This window comes from Aptenodytes patagonicus, chromosome 10, assembly GCF_965638725.1.
Source record: "Aptenodytes patagonicus chromosome 10, bAptPat1.pri.cur, whole genome shotgun sequence".
Classification (NCBI taxonomy): Eukaryota; Metazoa; Chordata; class Aves; order Sphenisciformes; family Spheniscidae; genus Aptenodytes; species Aptenodytes patagonicus.
In genome coordinates this window covers 23584379-23606892 of record NC_134958.1, presented here as the reverse complement: position 1 = coordinate 23606892, position 22514 = coordinate 23584379, and the positions used below count along the sequence as shown (strand labels likewise).

The 22514-nt window shown below is 54.0% G+C and overlaps 2 protein-coding genes across 2 annotated transcripts in view; one reads left to right on the top strand and one right to left on the bottom strand.

Annotated features, from left to right (window-relative positions):
• Positions 1 to 447: 447 nt before the first annotated feature.
• Positions 448 to 11639, bottom strand: HEXA (hexosaminidase subunit alpha). The gene is made up of 14 exons (XM_076348568.1): positions 11396 to 11639; positions 7641 to 7739; positions 7198 to 7263; positions 6990 to 7036; positions 6550 to 6660; positions 5642 to 5743; positions 5411 to 5543; positions 4155 to 4335; positions 3751 to 3837; positions 3379 to 3451; positions 2745 to 2922; positions 2315 to 2405; positions 1775 to 1879; positions 448 to 1272 (listed from the first exon to the last, which is right to left on the bottom strand). Exons 1-14 carry the CDS (start codon positions 11637 to 11639, stop codon positions 1209 to 1211), a joined length of 1581 nt encoding a protein of 526 aa, XP_076204683.1. The 3' UTR covers positions 448 to 1208.
• Positions 11640 to 20701: 9062 nt separating this feature from the next.
• The window catches only part of ARIH1 (ariadne RBR E3 ubiquitin protein ligase 1), a 62272-nt gene continuing 60459 nt past the window's right edge, over positions 20702 to 22514 (top strand). The window contains exon 1 of the mRNA XM_076348567.1: positions 20702 to 21098. Within this exon, the coding sequence (XP_076204682.1) occupies positions 20730 to 21098 (369 nt within the window). The 5' untranslated portion in view covers positions 20702 to 20729. The remainder of the gene's footprint in view (positions 21099 to 22514) is intronic.

Here is a 22514-nt window from a genome sequence, read left to right as displayed (position 1 = left end):
GACTTGACAGCACATCAAACCCCAGCAAAAGAAGCAGCTATTATTATTTAGGTCTTCTGGGTTACCCAATTTAAGAGAAATAAACATGCCGGGACTGACAGGCGGGCAGATCAGCAACCCTGGCTCCCTCCACTCAGCCTTAAACACAAGACCAGGACAGTATTTACAACCAAAACAACAGAGAAAAGGGGCACAAGTTTCCCACGTAGACTTGGAGGAAGCAGAGGAGCATCTTCCCCCAGGAAAACAGGGCACAGGAAGGCAGCCCTTCCCCTCCCACTCTGAGTAGGGGGAAAAATACCCTTCTTTCCCCCAAATCTGGCTAAGTTTCCCCGCTCTGGGGTGGTTGGGCTTCACAATCTTTTCCTCCCCCCTTAAGATGTAGCACTTCAGAGGAGCAGTGTTTGTGTATCCCTTCGCAGGAGGGTAAAGAAATGCAAGACTTGACAATTTCTGAATATTTTTAATTCAAAGTTAATTCAATATCTTTAATTTAAAGTTCAATAGTAAAAGGTTTCCAGCCGTAACAGCAGTTCTCACTCATTTAAGACCAAGACACATGTGCAACAGTCCCATCAGCCAGGATTTCTCCCCGAGAGATTCCCCGCTTCGAGCTGAATGTGGTTTCCAGCACGACGACCCCATCAGTGACAAGGACCCCGACTGTCCCAGCTCTGCGGGACAGCAGCACCATTTTTCTCCAAGGCAAATACTATCTAAACCAAACCTCTCGGATGCAGACCCGGAGCTGAGCTCCCCACCCCGAGGACAACAGAGCAGGATGAGGACGGATCAGTCGGCCAAATCCCGATAGCAGCAGAGACTAAACACAGCTTACCCAGCTGAGGAGGCACCCAGCAAGCCCCAGAGCCACCGGGATGAGGCACAGCCAGATGCTCCTCCACCAATGGAGCAAGCCCTACCCATTCTCCTGCTAACAAAAACCCTTGCACGGTCTCCCAAGGCCCAGCTGAGCATGAAAAGGCACCTTTTTCCTCTTTAGGGTCATTTATTTATACATTTAAAGAAACGAAAATAGAAAAGGAGGTGAAGAGTGCACACTAAGGAAAAAAAAAAACGTTCATTGCAACAAAGCAAGAGCAGAAGCTGGGGGCGGGAAGGGGTCCCTCTGCCACGCCAGCAGCTTTTGAGAGAGAGGGATCATTCCTCCTGTGTGCACAGCGACCGAGGTCAGTGAGACTCTCCCTTCAAAACCCACCGAATTCATTTTCACAGTATCCTACATAGAGAGGCTGCGCCTGGACACCACGCCTGGAAAGAGAGCAGAGAGACGGCCTTAGGCAGAGGGCACAGGCAGAGCCCAGGGTCAGGTTTGAGGGGTCAGAGGAGCACAGGTTGGCCATCGGTGCCCCATTTCAGGTGTGACAAGGAGGGAGCGGTTTTCATCCTGCACTTATAGACTCGGTTTTTTGCTCACATGTGGGAGCACGGGGTAAGGGCAGGTTTCCTGGGGAAGCTGCAGGAGGGGTGGCAATAGCTGACGGGTCCCCCTTCCTCAGCACGAAGCCCTCTCCTCGACAGAGCCACCAGCCCACGCTGGCAGCAGGGGCTCTCTTCCAGCACTGCACAAAGCAAGCTCTGCCCACGCACAGGCAGGAGAAAGGCTCGGAACTTTCCGTAAGAACAAGGGTCATTTTGCACCAGGGAAAGCCCACTTCACCCTCGCTGCCCTCCCCAGGATTGAACCCCAGAAAGGGTGGCATTCGCTCTGTCCCCGCGAGCCGGCATCCAAGCTGCGAGGAGAAATGGTTACCCGAGAAGCTTGCAGCGGAAGCCGGCCAGCCGCACGTAGGCATCACGCAGGTCCCTGACGGTCGCATTACTCCACAGTCTCTCGGCTACAGCCCCAGCTCTTGGCCTTGGAGGAACGAGGGACAGAGGCAGTCAGGTCGGGGGAGGGGGGATTTGAAAGCTTCTCACACAAAGCCCTGAGCTCCCAAACACTTTCCTGACCAAAGTCCTTCAGCACACAAAGGCACATGGCTTCTGTATATCAAAAGATCCACTCCTAGACACGTGGATCAGGACGTACCGGGGTGACAGGACAGAGACCAGCACTAAACACATACTGCTTGCAGCAGCAGGCTGCACAGGAGCATGTTACAGTCTTACAAACCCTCATTTAAGCCTCAGTGAAGCTGTTACTAGCACAGAGGCGCTGCCAGGGGACAGGGACAAGCACCACACGCAGACCAAACCTGCAGTATTTGGCACACGTCGCTCAGTGGCGAAGGAAACGAGCCTGAGCCCTGCCCCAAGCGACTCGAGCTAACCTCCCCACGGCTTCTCTTACCAGAGCCTGGGGGTCAGGTTAGTGGCGTCCACATATTCACCCCACATGCACGCCTCTCCGCCGATCACCCGATCCTTCTGCTCAGGGCTGCCTGCCAGAGGACACAGCATTCAGGTGAGGGGGAGTTGTAAGATAACGGGGTGACTTATCGCCCTGCCCACAGAGGTGCCTGTAACAGCAGTGAGTGGCTCAGCTACGGAGGCGGTAACTTGCCCTTCTGGAAGCCCCCGCTTCAAACCCCGGGCTGGGGGAGAGCAGAGTTGTTTTTTGTCAGCCTCAAGGGAACGGGACATAGCACAGGAACCAAGGACACGGTCACTCAAGCACCTTCACACCAGCAGCGAGAACAAATTAGCAAGAGACCCAGCCCTGATGCTACCTCTGAGTGACAAGTCAGCTGTCGTACGGGAAGGGGACACAAGGAACACACCTTCAAACTTCAAGGGCTCCACCTGGTAGGCTGCCATCCAGTCCTGCCCGTAGGAGATGTGGTTGAGGTACCAGGGGGCAGAGAGCAGAGCCCGGTAGCCAGCCTTGGTGACGTTTGCCATCTCCTGCATGTACGGCGTGGAGTTCTTCCACACGTGGATGATGGTGTCTGGCCTCACCTGAAGAACACATGTGAACCCCATGCACGGGATGACTGTGGCAACAAGAGCACTACCTCCCCTCGCAAGTGGAGTGCCCTGACCCATCCACAGCTCCAAACACCCCCAAAGGGAAACCGAGGCAGACATTGGCTTGACTTTTGAGCCACTTCCCATCTGGCTTGCAGAAGCAACAGAGTGGATAAGCCTATTTGCAGAGTGTCCTGGGCAGGGTTAAAACCTGCCTCTTGCAGGCATATACACAAAAACCTGGAGGGAAGAGCCTGTTAACAGCAGTCTGACAAAGCCACCATGAGAGCAGCTCACTGGCAGCACCATCTCAAGATCAACCCCAGTCCCATAACAGAGTACCCCCCACCAGCCCCAGCACGGCACCCCCAGAGCACATCAGCTGGGGTGCCGGCACTTTTCACCTCAGCACAGGGAACTGCATTAGGGAAAGCAGGCAGCTCTCACCTTCACTCCATTGTCAAATACCTCCTGCCACACGATATAACCTTTGCCGAGGGAAGAGATGATGTCCAGAAGCCTGGAGTGGAAAGATTACTGAGTTTTGGGTCGGACCAACACCCGCAGTGGGACATGAAGGTACTTCTAAAGGAGAAGGGAGAAAGCACAGCCCCTCATGGGGCTCCTTTGTCCCTCAGCCCCAGGTTTTTTGTGGTCAACCTCCCAGTAAAATGTGGCTAGGCTACTCCCTTTGGGGTCAGGGAGACATGCCTGAATGGGTGTGCTCCTGAAAAGGAAATCTGGTGTCCCTGAGACAGCAGAAGACATTTCTGCTGGTCACATACTGCAGCTGCAGGCCCAGAACACAGCCATCCTTACCTCTGGATGTAGAATGACTCTAATTTTTTGTAATCTTCACCAAAGCCCATCTCCTTCATGAAGGCACGAATTTTTGGATTGGATTTCCTGTATACCAAAGAGAAGATAATAAAAGCACTGCATCCCAAGCTCTGGAGTAAGGCCAAGACATACCCAAGTCCTTCCCACATCAGTCCAAGGCTAGCCCAGGCATTCCAAGAGCTGTGGCTGCGCTGGCATCAGCAGCTTCCCACAGCCAGCATCACCGTGAGCGCAGAAACTACAGGAACCACCACACACAGCCTCTCTTTCTGTCTAGGGGAGCAGGACACCAAAGATCTACAGACGATCATGACCAAAAAGCAATGGGCTTCCAGTCCCAGATACTTCCCCCCAGTCCCCATCCAGACTGATCTCAGACTCACCAGCACGTGAAGTCCACCTCGTCGCCACCGAGGTGAAGAAAGAAGTCTGGGAACACAGAGCTGACCTCTTGAAACAAACTGGTCACAAACTGGTAGGTGCTGTTAAGGATGGGGTTGATGGGCCCATAGGTCCCAGAAGGATCCTTGCCCAAATAGCAGGGAGTCAGAAGGCCCGGAGCACCTGCGTCATAACAAACACAGGACAGTGAGGAAGGGGCTAAGCGTGGCCACATCACCCCGCATAACCCCCCAGATCCTCCTCAGCACGGCCCAGGGCCTGCCAGGGGACAGAAGACCCAGGCATGGCGCACAAGGCATAAACACAGCAGCAGAAAAATGATCTCTGGTTCAGGAAGCCTGACCTGATGGGGAGGGATCCGTGTTCTGCATTCATCTTGTGCTCCCCCCATGCACATCCACTGCTGCCCCAAACACGCACTCCCAGGTGAGATCAGCAGGGCTCGAGCCTTTTAGGCTGGACACCCCTTTTTCCCCCCTGCCAACAGGTACTCTGAGGATGGGACACAGACACACCAAATCCTTGCAGGATGCTAGTTTCTACCCTTCCCAGGTTTCCCCTTGGTATCTCTCATTGTGGGCTCCACTGTTTTTTTCCAGGAGATTCCTACGGGAAACAACACACAGAGCTGCTGGGGAAAGATAATGCTGGTGCAGTCCCCAGCACCCTCTCCCAGCTCCACACACCCACTGCAGACAGGGAAGGGGGGCAGCCACAGTTTTGGCTGTGACTACAAGCACAGGTTGTACGCCAGTGCAGGACATGGCATTTGGAGGCAGGGGAAGGAGAGAGCAAGACAAGGCAACATTTTCCTGGAGCTTCTTGCACTTCCAGACATGGAAGAGGAGGCACTTCCAGTCCTCGGAGCGGGGAGCAGCGTGTCAGGACTGGGGCACAGCTGAGCAGAGTGAGGAAGCTTGGTCAGTTGCACCCCCAATTAAACCCAAGATCCTTGCAATGCCCATGATGCTGGTTTTGGCAGAGCAGATGTTCCCCAAAAAATCACCCAGCTTAGACCCAAGAAGAGATGGAAACGTTTTCCCTTTGGATTTTGTTCTAGAAGTTGGACCATTGGGTCCTACTTCCCCCAGATGATGGTTTGCTCCTCCTCAAAGCCAGCCCGTGGGACATGGCTGCCCACACCCGGCTTTAGGGATCCAGGTTGCAGATCCCCTTCCTCCCCCCAGTACAACTACAACTCTCCTCATAGCAGCGGCAGGCAGGGTCTGCTCCTCACCTGGACCCCAGGAGAGGGTGTGCCCAGGAGTGTCGAACTCTGCGATGACTCTGATGCCACGCAGCCGGGCGTACTCGATCACCGTTTGCACGTCACTGGCTGTGTACACGTGGGTCATGGCATTGAAGGCTCCCTGGGGGAACACGGGAAATCTCAGCGTCTAGCTCAGGTGCCGAGGGAGAGATCTTCTCGCCCTGGGCTGGGCGCTATACGGCAATCGGGGTGGATTACCTGCTTGCTGAGCTCTGGGAAGGTCAAGCTCTCATAGGGGAAAGACGGGTCGTCCACAATGTGCCAGTGAAACACATTGAACTTGTTGTAAGCCATGACATCCTGGGAAGGAACAGGAACAAAGATGAACATGCCCTGTCTCTTCTGAAAGGCCACCCAGCTTGCCACAGAAAGGGAACAAGGTGCCTGTGCTCCAAAAGGACAAGGCAGAGTCCCTAAACGCTCCCCAGGATCCAAGAGGGATTCAGACACCTCTGTTCAAACATACCAGCACCACAAATTGCTGCAGAGGGCCAGTAGTGCTTCTGCTCACAATGAAATCCCTGTTCTCCCTACAACTGAGCCAATGGTGGAGACCTGGAAGTTTAATTCTGCTTGGGATGAACACAAAACCACCACCCACCTTCATCTAACGTGGCTGGGAAGAAGTCAGTGTTCTCCCTTGCCTCAGAAACAACCCAGCCTCATAAAGTAATCTGGATTGCAGGAATCCAAGATAGCTCAGGGTTTTCTTCCTTCTCCTACTTATGAAGGGAGCTGAGAGATCACCCAAACGAGACAGCTGTGAGTTACACCGGGAGCAAACACAGCCACGGGCACTGGGAAGGACCTACAGCATGGAAGCATTTTTCCATGATGCACATCTGTATACTAAGAATTGAGGTCATGCTGCCATTCCGCACCAGCCTGTTGCTTCATCTAGCAGGCTGGTTTTCTTCAAAAAAACCTAGGTTTGACAAGCTCTTCCTTGACAAGATGTAGATGCAGTGGCCTACACACTAGACGGCTCCTAGGATCTTTGGAAAGGAGCAAAAACCCAAAAAGCCCTCCAGGCCACTCAAGGAGCCCTCAGTGGTCGCAGAGGAAGGGACACCTAACTAAACTGTCTCCCAGCACAGGCACCCTACCAGAGTTTCCAGGATGGCTCTCAGAGGCAGGTAGTGACGAGAGGTGTCCAGCAACAGTCCCCGGTGAGGGAAGCGGGGAAAGTCCACAATTTCTGTCTTGTTGATGTAGTACTGCACGCAAAGAACACAAGGAAGAAGTGAGGAGGGCTTTGGGCAACACAGCCATTAGCAGGAGACAATCAGGGTCACCTTTGTCCCCAGGGTCAGCGGGACAAGGAGGAGTAGCCTCACTGCCCCGCACGCAAGCAAGCCAGAAAGAGCTGCAATGCTTTATCCGCTCAGAAGGCAGGGATCTGTCTGGATTCATGAATCCCTACTTGGCCTTTGGCAAGGCTGTGCTGCCCTGCTGGTACCCCCCTCATCCTGCGCATCCCAGCAATCCTCAGCCTGTCCCCATTAGGGAGTGCTGACTGCCCCCAGGAGATGAGGCCAGGGCTCACCATGCCGTTCTCATCTCTCCCAACGAGCTGGCTGAACGTTTCCAGGCCTGCAGGAAAACCACACACAGTCCCTTTCTCAGCACAGATTCCCCCAAAGGAACAGAGCTCAATTAACAAATAAGTCTATGGAAAGAGAGAGGCACAGAGAGACATCCCCATAGGCCTGGGGCAGGGAGAGCGGAAATGCCCGACAGAAAGCACATCTCACCTCTGAGAGCTCCCCAGACAGAATCTGCAGAGAGCAGCAAGGAGCCTTCCGAGACAGACAGCTTATCTGAAACACAGCATCAGAGGGGCTGGCGCTAGCATTAGGTCCCACACTCCATCACACGCTGCTATGGGCCATGACAGCCCCAACTATGGGGCTGCAGCAGCACCAGGCAGAGGTTTTGATACAGGACTGCACACCCTGGCATCCCAGAGAACCGACTTTTGGCTTTGTTTCTTTGTTTTAAACCTCTCCCACTGCTTTATCAGCATCCTCAGGTAAGTCTCTCCCTCCCTGCCCCAGTTTCTCAATAATACAGTGAGGATGCTGCCTCCCTAAAATTGGGGGTAAGTGCTGCACAGTGCTATTTCCAACTGACGGGCACAGAAACAGCCGCACCCCCGCTCCAGTCACTCCCTCCCACTCCCAACCCCGATACTCACAGCCTTCCTTGGAGTCCAGGCTGGGAAACCCATCACAGCCCGGCGTGGCAACAAAGACGAGGAGCTGAGTGCAGGGTGTCCCCCAGGGTTGCTCGTTTTCTGCGAAGGACACAGACCACGGACATCAATCCCATCCTGGCTCTTTTCCCTGCTTCTAGTCCACTGCCGTCCTCCCAGCCCAGCTAGCGACAGAGGTGCAGAAGTACATGGATTTTTAACACACGTGGCAGAAACGGACACCCCCTCCTTCACCCGAGAGCAGGCACAGGGGTGTTCAGCAGGGGCTTCTTTCAACACAGGCAACCAGGAGCACATGAGCTGATCCCAACCTTCAGCGTGGAGGTCTGCTGGTGAGGAAGCCCCCAGGGAAGGCTTCGCAGTGGCAGCTTAAAGGAGCACACAAAGGAGGAGAGGCATCAGAGTATGATCTAGCAGCAGCCCCCAAGGCTTCCTGGACACCAGCCCCTGCTCTAAGCAACAGCCGTGACTACTCAAATCTTCTCGGGGGGGGGGGGGGGGCAAAGAGCTTCATGTTTCCCAACTCTCCCAGCACTGGAAAAAAAGCACAAACCCAAGAGCTCTGCTACCCTACCCACACTTCTCAGAAAGGGCAAAGAAACCTGTAAAAATGGGTGGAGAATGAATCCAAGTATACTGCAGAGTTGGGCTGAGTTAGAGGCCACCAATAGGTCTCGCCCAGCACAGAAAGGCTCCCAACCGACTTCACCTTCTGCAGAACAGGTCCCAGGCGCAGCGGCTGGAAAAATAAACCCAGCCACATTCAGATCCCAATCAGGAGCTCTGGCCATGCTTCCCCATCTGAAGGAGCACTTCCAAGGATGCACAGCCCCGAGTCCTCACTGGAGTCGCTCCCCCAACTCCGAAGGGAGGCGTTCCCCCTTCGCTGAGACGCACGGGTCTACTCACAACAGCAGTCTCTGGCCAGGAGGAGCGCGGGTTAGCTGGGTGGGAACCTGCTAATCACAGCCAAGGTCCGTGCCTACACCCCCACAGCGCTCCCAGGAACAGCTCAATATGGTCACTGAAAAATAAAAAGCTTGGCTTTGAGTGAGCCTCGTCAGAAGCCAGGCACCAAGCAGACTTCAGAGAGATCATGGCACCGCCACTGTTCAGGTGAAATGCAGAGCTTGTGCTCCAAAGATCGCAGGAGCCAGAAACCCCCAATTTCTCCATGAAGGAATGGCAAAACCTCCGCAGAGAGAAGGGAAACGGCTCGAAGATAGTCCTCAGTTTTGAGCTTTCCTCTTGATTACAGACGAGCCGGTAGCCAAGGCAACCTCACAGATGTGCGAGCTGGCACGCCAGCACGGCAAGCCCTGCTCCTTCTGCTCGGCAAGACAGCAGCTCCCCAGGGACGGCCACTCTCAAGACAGGGGACACGGGAACTACTCGTTCTGTTGAGAAGCCTCAACAGAACTGGTCCCACCACCACGCACCATGTTTAAACCTGCCCAGGGAGACATCGCCAAACCCAAACACGGCCTCCTTGGCCAAGGAGCAGGCAGGCACCACCACTATCACACCTGGAAGGCAATGCAGATGGGAGCAGCAGGGATCAGTGACCCATCAACCACAAAGGCTGAAGTTCATGGTTCAAAAGAGTGCTGTGAAGGCACACATCAAGTTAATTACAGTCACGGACTGGAAGACAAGGATGCTAACACAATGACTGCAGCAGTAATAAGACATCAGGGATGGGAGGTCCTGGCCTGAGCTCCATGCAGGGTCCTGGGTCTCTCCCAGACTCGTTTCAGAGCTACCCAGCTTAATGACAAGAAACAAGAAAAGAGCAACAAGGGAAATCCCAATTAGAAATAAGGAAAAAAATATATATTCTTCACCCTGAGGGTGGTCAAACACTGCAGCAAGGGCTCAGTTCTCCATCCTTCGGAATACCACAATTTCGGCTGGACACAGGCCTGAGAAGCTTGACCCAACTGCAAAGTTGACTCCAACTCCAGGTTGGCCCTATTTTGAGCAGGGGCTTGACCAAAGACCCCCATATGTCCCTCCTAACTTAAATTGGTCTCTGTTTTCATGCTTGAAGTTCAGGATGAATGCAGAGTTTGGACATAATCTTGCTTGCTTGTTAAATTGACACAGCAGCTTTCCGATACGGACAGAAAACAGTTTCTGTCTTATTTTCTCTATTAATAGAAACTATTTCCTTCCATACAGGGTTTCCATTGCCTGTTATTACTAACCACCCATGTGGGAAAAAAAAAAAGGAAGGCAAAGAGGGAAAAAAGCCTTAAAATTAATTGTGTAGTCTGAGCGTCATAAAGGAGGGCGTACGGAAAGCGATGAGTATGAGCTCGATCTCGTGATCACATGAAGTTGCTCCAAGTGATTTGATGGTCGTATTTCCCTTCTGAGAAGAACAGGAAAATGTGAATAATTGTATTGGCTGTTTTAAGTTTAGTTCCTAGCAGCAAAAAAGAAACGAGGAGTCTTCTCAGTTCCCAAATCAAAATTTATTTCTATTGCTACTTACAAAAGTTGAAGAAATAAAATAAGCCAAATGGTTCTTCTCAGTGTTTCCAACTTGCCTTTTTCAAAGCACGATGTGCTCAAGATGAAGCAGAGCAGCTTCCAACGCCGTTACCCTTCTCCGCTTTGATCAGTGACAGAGTTCACGCTGACATTTAAAACACTTGGAAGCAGAGTTACTAGCTCTTCTTGATGAATGAAGCATTTCATATTTCCCAGATATAGCGCTTCAGGCTGCCACAGACCCACGCAGGCACTGAGCATCCGTGCGTGCCGGCTCCCCAGCCTGTGTTTGCCTCTATGAACACAGCTAGGGAATTTCCTGCATTTCATCCCAGACATGCAACGGGTGCTATCATGAAGAAGTCTGAGTGCAAGAAACCTTTACAACCTGTCCCAAATCAAGACCAGGCGCTCAAACCTTTTGCCTTTCCTCATCTTACCCTACAATTTCAGGATGAATCCAAGACCTACTACCTCTCTTTGCCAGAAAAGCCACGCTGCCTTAGGACACTTAGCAGCTCACCTTATGAAAAAAGGGCAGAAGGAGCCCCATACCACAAATACATACTTGGAAGAAACAAGCACGAAGCAACAAGAGTCTTTCCTCAAGGTAAAGCTTCACACTGGACACCAAGAGCTGCTAGAAACAGGAAGAGCCAAGACTTGCAAAAAGCACCGAAGCTGGAGCGATTGCAACACCGGCAGCAGCTCTCCCTGCAGTCGCAAGAAAAGGAAGCAAAACGAAGCACTGGGGAGCTGAAACACGATCTGGAGGAGATAAAAAGTTAGATAGAAAGAGCAAACTCGATAGCAAGAGTTTGAAAGAAAGAAATGCAACTCCTTGAAGGAAATGCAAGACAACTGGTGCTCACTGTGCCAAACCAGGTTAGGTTTTATTTGAAAATGTGTGTGCCACAGGCATTGCCCTCCACATACAAACGCAACGCTGCCCTTCGCTACAAGATGCAATTCAAGCCACCACGCTGCCAGACGACGGCCACCACCCTCCCCTCACCACCAGCCTCTCCTGAACTGAGGAAATAAGGGGGTTAAAGAGCAGATCGCCACACAAAACCCATGGTTTGACCCCCCCCAATAAACGAGGGCTTGGTTTTGTGATTTTTTTTTTAAAGAATTAAGCCACACGTGAAAGGGTCAACCGCCCTTCCAGCGGCCTCTCGTCCCCGCACGGGGAGGCCGCCGAGCCCCCCGCCCCGCCGGCAGCCCCCGCCCCGCCTCACCGGTCGGGCGGGCGGTGGCGAAGAGCAGCGCCCAGTACCGCTGGAAGGCCGCCTCCAGCACGGCGCAGCCCGGCCCCACGGCGGAGCCGGCGGCGTAGACGAAGCGGAAGCGGCGGGGAAGCAGCGGGCAGCGGCCGCCGCCCGGCGGGGAGCGCTCGGTCTGGGGCTGCGGCCACACAGCGGCCGCCGGCTCCAGCACCGCCGCCGCCAGGAGCGGCAGCAGCAGCGCCCGCCCCGCCGCCATGTCGCGCCCCGCAGCCTGAGGGAGGGGGCGGCGCCGCCCGCCGCGGGAGGAACGCCCGCGAAATGGCAGCTCGGCCCCGCGTGGACGAGACGGGCCAGACCCGGGCTGCCGGGCCCGCCTCCCTCGGGGCTGACCCGCCGCCGTCGGGCCACAAGCGCCCTCACAGCCCCCTGAGGCGGCGGCGACGCCCCCGGCCTCACCGCAAAGTCGCCGGGGGTGCCTTTACCCAAGCAAGCGCCTCTTTACTTTTAACTAAATCCACAGAACCCTCAAGGAGAGTCACGTCCTCCCCAGCCATCAAAATTTAGAGGCCTTGCTCTGTGCCCCCAGGGGATAACCTTGGGGAGCCTCAGCAGCCTGATTTGGGGTTTGAGGAGAAGATTAATGATTTAAAACATGTATTTCACCTGCGCCATTTTCCAGCTGTGTGACTGAACATGCACATGCTTTGGATCCACCTTGGGGTTTTGGCATCTTTTGTTGGTATTGTGCATTTTTATGAATAATGCTGGATGTAAATCAGCCCTTGCACAGGTGTGCAGGGATATTATGCAGGTAGCAGGTGAAATATTGGTTGGGTTTTACAAAAAAGGGCTTTACCCCATGGTGGAGCCTCACGCTGAAGTGTTGCAGAGAGGCTCTCCACAGAGGGTTTGGCTTTTGCAAGGAAACCTTCAACCTCAGATGAACTCTTTATTTTGCTTCCTCCTTCCCAGCTCTGCATTCCTCAGAAATCCCCAAGTCAAATAAGGACCCTTAATCCTAGGTTTTACCCATCTAATTGCCAGCCTAACTCCCATCAGCTCCTACACAGGAACCAACTCCATGAAATTATTAAAAAAATGTTGTCCCAGCGCTCCTGAGCAAGCAGTGAAGCCACCAGAAAACTCCAAGCGATCAGGAGTGCTGGGAGACAAGCCACAGGCATGGAGAGCAAGCAGGAAATTAAACAAATGCCATGGGAGAAAGCACAACAAGGGAGATGGCCCCATCACACTAGCTCAAGATGAAAAACCACTTTGTGTGAGCAAGACACAACCATGGAAAGATCTGATGGGGAATTTAAGGGATTGTCCCTCAGGTGAGCAGAACAGGCAGAGCCAGGGGCAACAGGAAAAAAGCATTTTGCAGAAAAACCCTCAAGGAACTTGCTGTCAAAGGTTACAAAAGCATCAGCACAAAGCTGGGGACCGATGGTGAAAGGAGAAGAGCTGGGACGACGTGGGGGAGTTTCAGTGGAGCTGGGAAGGAAGGTTTCAGGGAGATGGAAAAAGGTGCTCAGCAGGGGTGAGGAACCCTGTGAGGTACCAGTGAAGGTTTTGGGGGTGTCATGGAGGTGGAGAAGTCATGGAGATGCTGGGCCGCAGGAGGGGATCACAGTTAGGTTTGGGTCTAAATGGGATTGTGGGAATTTCATGAGATTAGTGAAAATGGATAGGGGATCTCAGGTGGGGGAAGGCAGGGAGGGGGCTAAGGATCACACACAGGTGGGGGAGCTGGTCTCCATCAGGAATGGGGTCAGAGAGAGCCAGCTAGTATTGCCATGAGCTTAACACCTACACAGTGCTACATCCTTCTTCCACAACCCTATGGAGCAGCAAAGACCACCCATCCAGCTAAGGGAAGGTGAGCCAGGACCTAGGATGGGCACAACATGGACCAGGCAACAACCTTCCCAGCTGGGTGCAGGCCCACAGCTAGGCAAGCAGAGCAAGGTGGTGGCAGCAATGGGGCCCATCAACAGTCCAGGTGTCACCAGGCAAAATCAAGGCACCAAGTTTAGTCCAAGATCAATCTGGGAGACCCTAGGAGCACATGCACCTACAGAACAGCTCAGAAAAAAAGCAGCTGCCCAGACCTCAGCTTAAATGGAGCTCTTGGAACCATGGGTCATGGGTGGAGATCCCAGGTGAGGCTGATGGGGGCAATTAAAGCCTGCTGGTGCCCTCAAGCTCCCGACAATCCTCACCTGTCCCTTGTTTTCCCTATGGAGAGGTGGCAGGACCCCGATTCAGCACAATAGCACATGCCAGGCTGCTTCCTCATGATTCTTCTGACTCCAGCGCCATTGCTCCAGGACGTTGGCCCTTCTCTGTCTCTGTCCGCATCACACGGCAGGAAGGGATGTGGCAGAGAATGCCTATATTCCAACCTGCGTCGGACCTCTGGGAAAATGGCCCCCGTCATTCTTTGTGTTCAAGTTTTCCTCTGTTTGTCTCAAGGCTGCTGCTGGTCTACAGGCAGCCTCTGTGGTCTTGAGTGGAGTTTGTTGCCGTTCTACATACAAACCTCCAAAGCGCCAACTGTTGCCACTGCTTTTCTGACAACATCGATTGATTCCAGTATCTCTGGACTTCTCCTCAAGTAGCTTCACTGTATTAAAATTGCAGGGGAAGGAAAAAAAAACCAAACAAGGCAGTTTGTTGCTGTGTTGCATCAGGCAGTGTCAGCAGCGTCGGCAGGGCTGCGCTTCCCAGCGTGTGAGACTGAAATGCGAAAGTGCCCTGGCCTGAAGCAAATCCTTATTTCAGTCTGGGGAGGGTGGCATGTTCACCACACTTATGTAAAGTGTTGTGATCATAACTTTCAGTTGAAATATTCAAGCCTTTCTATGGATTCTGTTGTTGTTGCTATTTTAGGGGACCTGATGTCTCCGGGGAATGACTCAGAGAAGTTCATCTGTAGCTGGCCGGCATTAATCTAGACTAACAGTCTGATTTGTGAATGCATCTTTATGTAAGAAAACTACTTAAGCATGTGCTTAACTTTGGAGCTCAGCTAAAAGAAACTGGCTTACGCACTGTCCTGCATCGGGCATGGAGCAGCAGTAGCCAGAAGATGCTGATGCTCTTCAGTAGCTCTTCAATAGACCAGCTCATGGTCTTGGAGCGTATTTCCAGGGTCATATAACCACCTGGGAAGGTTGGCCTCTTTGAGGCTAGTTCAGCAAGGAACAAGCAGGGAGTAAATGGTTCAGAGCTTACTTGTCCTCCCCACTGCACCTCCGCTTGCCCTAACCCAGATCACCAGCCCCACAGCAGGGATGTACCAGCTCAGCGGCACTTTAATGTCAGTGCACAGGGTTAAGCTGGGTGCTGAAAACATCACACTGGCCCAGCCGGGTGATGCCCATTGCAGAAGTACCTGCAAACCCCTCTTGTCTCCTTGACTGCAAGAGCTGGAAGCCAAGTTGCTGGGGGACTCTGCAGAAAACTGTGCTGCATCAGAGCTCTGCTGGATTACCTGCTTACTACCAATAATGAATTTGGTAGAAATCCAAATTCATTGTTCTGACATAAATTGTTTTAAAATCTGGCTGGTGTCACACTTGGGTCTTTCTGGTTTGTTCGCCTTCGGGGCATGAAGGTGGCCTTTGGGCTGTCAGTGTAGTTCCTTGTTCCACAGCATTTTTTTAAGGTATAAACCCATTTATTATGCTGCCTAATTCCCTGTAACATTGGCTGCTTCTGCATTTAATCAGGAGGGCGTTTTGCATACAGATTCCTCCACTGGTGAGAAGCATATGAGCCGGTGAAAGGGGAATGGAGGAAGCTGTTCATGGAAACCTTCACAGAGCATGAGTCTTCTGTTTGCTTCGCTCCTTGAGCCAAACGCTGTCTAAGCATACTCACTCCTGAATGAAGCCAGCTCTCAGGTCAAGGGACCTGCTGGTGGTGTGGCTGGAAGAGGGCTTTGGAAAACACAGATCATCTTCTGGAAATGCCTGCAACTGCCTGTAGACCTCTGACTTGAATTTTGACATCTCAGAAGCTTTCTGGGCAAGCTTACTCTCTCCATTTGCTTGTTTATCTCCCCTTTCGTCCTTGGTAAAATAATTACAGTATTCAGATTGTGACCACGAGGGTTGCAGCCATGCAGTTGTTAAGTGACCTTACTTGTGGTGGTGGTCTGGGAGGAGTAAGAGTCAGCATGTGCTGGGTCTTTGCAGGTGCGGACCCTCCTGTTGCATATCTCCATGTTTTGGGGAGGATATTTTTCAGCACAGTGTCACGCAGGCGCTGGTAGGGAGCAAGCCATCTGCACGAGTTGGTGCTGATGTATCTGCTGTTCCAGCTCGTGGCTGTTCGTGCAGATGGAGCAAATGCTCCGCTGGAGGTGGGATGACAAGGACACATTTCCTCCTTCGGGGTGACATCGCTCTTCTCAGAGTGACTCCCCTGAAGTTTGCTGCGGACATGGGCACACCAGGCAGCAGTGGCAGGCCACCAGCCTCGCTGTGCTGTGACCTGAGCTGGGGCTTTCTACCAAAACCAAACTGAGTGTGGTAGGAGAACGGGTGAGTCTCCCAGCCTCTCCCCCCTCTGCCAGAGATACTTATCCCCAAGGGGGTGACGGGGGGGGGGGGGAAGCAGTGTCCCTCTGAGCCCCCACGCTGCAGACTGTGAGGTGGAGAGGCCGAGGTACCAGGACCCATTTCATTGAGCAGAGGGGTGCTCACATTTAAACACCCAGCAAAAGCCAGGAGAGACAATTGGTGGAGCTTTAGCATGTGCACAAAGAAGATCCTAAACAAGAGATGACCCTAAATCCACATCCAGGGTATTTTCACCAGCCAGACCCTTCTCTAACATCTCAGCCCATGAGGAACATCCATGCTTTCAGGGGCTGAAGCAGGCTGGTGTATGGCAGGCTGCTTTCAGAGCCCCAAGCACGTATCCCAGTGCTTTTCAAAGCACAGGATGACTCGTTCTCATGTCTCTACATTTCCACCTTGACCACCGCGTGTCACACTAGATGCTGCCATCGAACAGTTTAGTAGATGCACATGGTAAATGAATTTCTCAGCACAGATGGAGTTGAACAGAAGGGGCCTCTTCAGATGGGAGAGCACATGTAAGGGGAGCGAGGCCTGGGAGATTCGGAGCTAGCAGGCAGGAGCGGGTCTCAGCGAGGAGGAATATTTCAACAACTATGAACTTAAAAGCAGAGTTTAAGGCAAAAAGCTTGAGGTGAGATGTGTTAATCAGTCTGAAGGATTTGGGTTCCTGCTTTGAGCTCAGCCTGGTGATATTTGCGCTATTGGTATTATTTGCAAAGCCTTTTTTCCTCTGGATTATCTCCAGCTTGCACAGCTTTGGGGTGGCTGAACAAACGGCAGTGATCCGAGGGGCATCTCAGCCCATGCTCGCAGTTGAGGTTGTTAATGGGTGTGCAGGCAGCCAAAATCACACCCGAGAAACACACACATCAAGAAATCTCCTGGGTTTCCTTTCTCCCAGTGCAGGAGTTCCATGTGCCTTAGGTGACGGAGGAGAAGGACTTTTTCCAGAGATCCTGCCTGGCTCAAGGGGTGGTGGAGCAGGAGGGAGGCCGGGTGAGATGGGAGGTTCACCCAGAATCCGCGGGTGAACCTCCCAGGGCAGGAGCCCGGGGTGGTTGTGGCATGGGGCACCAGCACTTTTCACAGCATTTTGGTATAGCGAAGCAGGGCTTGTCACGGGGAGATGTTGCGAGTTACTGCAGAGGCTGAGTATTTGTGGCTGCCATCCCCGGCTGCTCTCAGTCATGGCTGTGGGGCTGAGCTGGCATCAATCAGAGTCCGTGGATGCGCGGTGACAAACTCCTTGTGCACAGAGGCCCCGCTCCCGTAAATCCCGTAAGCCGGTGCTTAACTTCACGGAGCAAGGTGATTGCAATGCAATATTTTATTCTTGTCAGCTTCAGCATTAACAGTTAGAATCACTTGGGTAATTAAGCTCTTGCAAGAATAAAATGAAAAAGCGCCAGGTGCCTATGGAGATCTAAATCATTTTTCAGAGTGAGTAGAAGAGCGGTTCTCAGCTTTCCTCGGTAGCCAGAGTCCTAAAATTCCCGGAGGCGGTGCAGATCCCCTTGGGATGAGCTGAAGGCAGCAGCCCTGCTTTTCTCGGGTACCTTTTGCCAACCATCTACAAGGAGCTGGTGGGTACCCAGGGCTCCACACATGACCGTTGGGTTGGAAACTTAGTAGTGAAAGGAAGACCTTTTGCAAAAGGCATGGCTAAAATTTCATACCAAAGAGTATTTTTGAGAAGTATTAGTGTTTTAACTGAGGAGTAGCTGGCAGCTAAGTGCTGATCCCTGTCTTACTGCAGGAAAAGATAAGGCTGAGACCATAGGAGGAGATCCGCATTCCCATGTCTGCAGGATGGCATGGGGAAGATCCCATCGCTGTTTATATATGTTTATTATTGGGATTATATGAGAAAGGGAAATAGCCCAGGGAGGTTTAAATGTGTTTCTAAATGGCTGTGCTCTGTGCTGCAGAAGGATGGCTCTTCCCTTTGGGTTTCGAAGGGCTGTGCGGGGTGATGGCTACCAGCTCATCTCGCAGGGCTTTGCGCCGAGGTTCCGGGCTCGGGAGCTCTGCAGCCTCGGCAGGGGCCAGGAGAGGGCAGCGGGGAGGCGCTCGGATACCCGCGGCGGGGATGCCGGGGTGCACCCGGGGGATGGCCGGTCCCTGCCCGTGCCCCGGCACCGCCACAGCCAGCCCGGGACCGGCGGGGTGCTCCCGGGCAGCCGGAGGGGAAAAACAGGTTACCAAACACACTGATAACCCCGTCCCGGAAGGTCACCTCCGGCAAAGGGTTGGACCCGGTTTTGCGTCCAAGCGCAGGTTCTGGGAAGCTGCAAAGCTCCGATAAAACAAAACCCCGCTGCCCGGTCAACGCCTGTCTCAGCTCCTTGGGTCCCGGTGAGCAGATCTGCTGCCCCACGCCTGCTCACATGTTGGCAAGGAGCTGGTCATGTCACCAGCTGGGCAGGACAGTGCTAGCACAGAGCCCCAGGGCGTGACACACAGTCCCCCTTGGGGACAGAGCGTGGGGCGAGGACCTGGGGTGACCAATGGAGCCCCCGAGGCTTGACATGGGAGATGGGTCCAGCCTGGCAAACAAATGTCCAGCTGGTAGGTCTGGAGCCGAACAAAGCCGGGGCTATTTATATTTATGTAGAGCAGGATGATTAATGCCCTAATGGCCTTGGCCATTCCAAATAAGTAGGGCAATTAGGGAACTGGCTTTATTTACTAGGTAGCTTGGCATGAGGCAACGCGCATGCCTGGCCCACACCCCCCTGTGCCGCTCCTGACCCAGGCAGAGCAGAGCTCGGGGACCGTGGGCTGTCCCTGGCTGCACAATGGGGATGGCTTTGCGTGACAACTGTTTGGGGAGGACAGCAGGCAGTCGTGACTGTAGCGAGCTCACTGGAAGCGGCTGTAATGCTATGAAGCACCCGGAGCTGATTTTTGGAGCTGCTTGCCTAGCTGAAGATGCAGACTGGTACCCAGCGAGGTTTTTAGAGACATCTACCCAGGACATCAGACACTTAATCTGCTTGGATCCCCAAGGGCACCTGCCTGTGTCACCCTGAGCTTAAACCCCTGTCGCTGCAGCCATCATTACACTTTCCGTGCTCCAGCAGAAAATTAACACCCTTTTGGAGGCGGCTTCTAATTTTCTGCCTGTTTCACAAGTATTTGTATTGAAAGAGGAGCAGGAAGCAGGATCCCGCTGTGCCAGGTGCTGCACAAACACAAAGCACCATGGTGACTCCTGCCCCAAAGAGCTGATGAAACTCATCACACCTACGCCACATACCACCAGGCTGAGTCTCCCCCACCCTCCGGACGCGGGGGCATCTTCATCCAGGTGGAGCGGGTGAATAATGTCACCACATCAGAATGGCCCCACTTCACCAGGGGAAGAAACAATTCCCCGGGGCATGAGGAAGTGGAGGATTAGTGCCGGTGGAGAAGGTGGCCCTGGAGCCCTCCCGGGGCTGTGCCTGTGTCTCGCAGCCATGGTGAATAGCAGCAGAGGGTTTGGTATCAGCTGGCTCTCCTCTGGGCCAGGCTGCAGCCTTGTTTCCAAGCCAACCGGAGTCCCTTGCGCTCCCCAAATGGCTGCAAACAATAAGCCCGGCTCACCTCCCCTGTAGCAGGCCAAGCACGGCTGATGCTGGAAGCAGAGCTGCCCTGGCCGTGCCGCTGCGATGGCAGGGAAAGCTGAGGCGAAGGGTGCTCAACCCCTGCAGCACCCCGACATCTGCCCTGCCCTTCGCCAGCGGCTCGGTGTCTAGGCGAGAGGCCCCAGCAGGGACGAGGCCACCCGGGAACCGCGCTGGCCCCACGTCCCTGACCTGCCCAGAGCGCTCGCCGATGGCAGGCTCGGCCCCAGCTGTCTGCAGGAAGGAAAAAGGTCTGTCCCTGGTCCGGTGATGAAGCCACTCATGTGTATTCTTCCCCCCCTGCAAAATGCCAAATTAACAGAGAAGAAAGGGAATCAAGGCCGGCACCACTGTGAAAAACTGGGTATATTCTCTCTGCTGACCAGAAGGCAAAGCTGGCATTCAGAGATGCCACCCAGCACAGTCCCCTCCAGGGATGGCAGGTACATGTTTATCCCATGCTTCCACATAAATTTCTCTCTGGAGGGTCTCAGTGCAATTTTATTCTGATTTTGAGGCAGAACAACCTATTTTCCCTCACGTTTCCCTCACAAGTTGCTCCCCACAGGCGCCGCACCACTCTTTATGTAATGGCGGTGCTGAGGGCCTTCCCTCCGCCCTTGGCTGGCAGGACACCTCAGGAGGGCTCCGCGCCCCCAGCTCCACCACACGTCCCCGCCACCCCGCGGCGCCCAGAGCCGGGTCGGTGGCGGGGGAAGCCGGTAAACCGCTCCCCCGCTCCACCCACCGCACTCAGCATGGCGCCGCGCCACACTCAAGATGGCGCCAAGCCGCACTCAAGATGGCGCCGACGGACGGCGGGGAGGGAGGGGTGAGGGGGTGTGTGTGTGTAGGGGGGGTGTGGCGCGCACTCAAGATGGCTCCCGGCGCGGCGAAGGGGAGATGGCGGCCGCCGCGCAGGCGCGGCGCGGCGCGTCACGCGCCGCGGCGTGACGTGCCGTGCGTGCGCGGCGCGCGGTGACGGAGCGGGTCGGCCGCGTCCCTTTGTTGGCGGCGGCGGCGGCTGAGGCGCGGCGGGGCCGGGGCCAGTGCCGGAGGTTGGGGGGGCGGCGGCGGGCGCCAGCCAGGCCGGCGGGGTGGGGGGGGCCGCGGGAGCCGCCGCCGTTTCTTCACCGCCTCGCCATGGACTCGGACGAGGGTTACAACTACGAGTTCGACGAGGACGAGGAGTGCAGCGAGGACAGCGGCGCGGAGGAGGACGAGGAGGACGAGGAGGAGGACGAGCCCGACGATAACCTGGACCTGGGCGAGGTGGAGCTGGTGGAGCCCGGGCTGCGCGTCGGCGGAGAGCGCGACGGGCTGTTGGGCGGTGAAACGGGAGGGCTGGGCCCCGGCGGCGGTGGTGGTGGAGGCGGCCTGGGCGGCGGGCCGGGCCCCGGAGGCGGCGGCGGCCCCGAGCAGGAGGAGGATTATCGCTACGAGGTGCTGACGGCCGAGCAGATCCTGCAGCACATGGTGGAGTGCATCCGCGAGGTCAACGAGGTCATCCAGGTGCGACCCCCGGGGACCGGGACCGGGAGGGGGGGGAGGCGGGGCGGCACGCGCCGCCAACGGGCCTCGCCTGAGGGGCGCCGGGCCCGGCCCTCCCGCGGCTCAGATCCCCCCACGCACACTCCGAGGGGAGCCCCTAGCACCCCCCCCCCCCCCGGGGGGAGAAGGGGGGCTCCTCGGCACCCCCTTCCCCCGGGGAGGCCTCTTGGGGCAGGGCAGGAGCTCGCTTCCTGCCGTGGAAGCGTCGGGAACGAGGCCCTTGGCTTTAAAGGGGCTCCTCTTTCTTTGTGTGGTTTCCAGGCAGTGGGCTGTAATCAGTATTTTGCCTTTCTCCCCCTCCGTCTTCACGCTGGCTGGGGGGTTTTAGCCCCTGCAGTTCCTTCGGTAACCCGGTGAGTCGATGGCAAGCTCTGGAATTTGAGGAGAGGCAGCCAGGCACCGCTCTGGTTTTGTTGCCTTCTCCCATCCCTTCCCCCCCGCCACATACAAACGCGGTCCTGCTCAAGGGGTTGAACCTTGCCGTGTTTATTTCCAGCGTAGACCAGGAGGGATACGAGCAATCGCCTCAAAACAGTAACTTTCCCCCCTTTTTTTTATCCTGCTGCTTTAAAAATGAAGCGGAGTTCAAAATACCATTTACTTTACTGTCTTTAGATGAAAACATCTTAAGTCTTATCTGTTGGCTCTTGAGCTTTTGGGGAAAAAAAAGTCAAGCCACTGAAGCTGTCACCCCTTTCTAAATGTTTCTGGCAAGGTTTTGCTCCAGCTCGCCATGAAGTTTCTGATGCCGTTCACTTTTTCTGCAGGTGACCAGAGTGTGTGGGTTTTCTTTTGTTCCCATTTACTCGATATTATTCAGAGTTACAGCAAGTAAATAGAAAATGCTTCTCCTTTTCCAATATGCGAACAGGAATAGTGTGAGAAGATGAAACCTACGGATATTAAATATTGAAGGACACAGTGCCCAGAAAGCAGTTGTTTTGCTAGTTATGTGTACTTCCAGTGTTGGTAAACCCGTTTAAATACAAGATGCTTCGGTGAATGCTTTTGCCCAACTATTCTGTGCTTTACAATGGCTATAATAGCAGCTTTAAAATGTTGTTTTATGTGCTGTAAATCCGCTGTAGTTTATATGGAGCTTGATGCAAACAACTGTTCAAGTATTTTCATACTAAATTAGTAAATGGCATTTCATAAGTCAAATTAAAGTTTATGACTTTAATAATAGTACTGTGCATGTAAAGCTGAATAAAGGAGTCTGTCTGGATTAGCTGATTACCCCGCAGTTAAAGATCTCATGGTTAAGTATGGATATTTCTTTGCTACTAGTTATTGATTTTAACATAGGGAGGGAAACAAATGGCAAGTAGACATGCAGACAATTGGTAACTTAAAATTTTTACTCTTTGAAATAGC

Bases quoted from the DNA above. Each gene is read 5' to 3' on its own strand.
- HEXA (XM_076348568.1), bottom strand. From the start codon at position 11,639: ATGGCGGCGGGGCGGGCGCTGCTGCTGCCGCTCCTGGCGGCGGCGGTG. The intron at 3,838-4,154 runs GTGAGTCTGAGA...TTTGGTATACAG, and splicing joins GAGGTGGACTTCACGTGCTG to GAAATCCAATCCAAAAATTC. The intron at 1,880-2,314 runs GTAAGAGAAGCC...CGTTCCTCCAAG, and splicing joins AACCTGACCCCCAGGCTCTG to GCCAAGAGCTGGGGCTGTAG.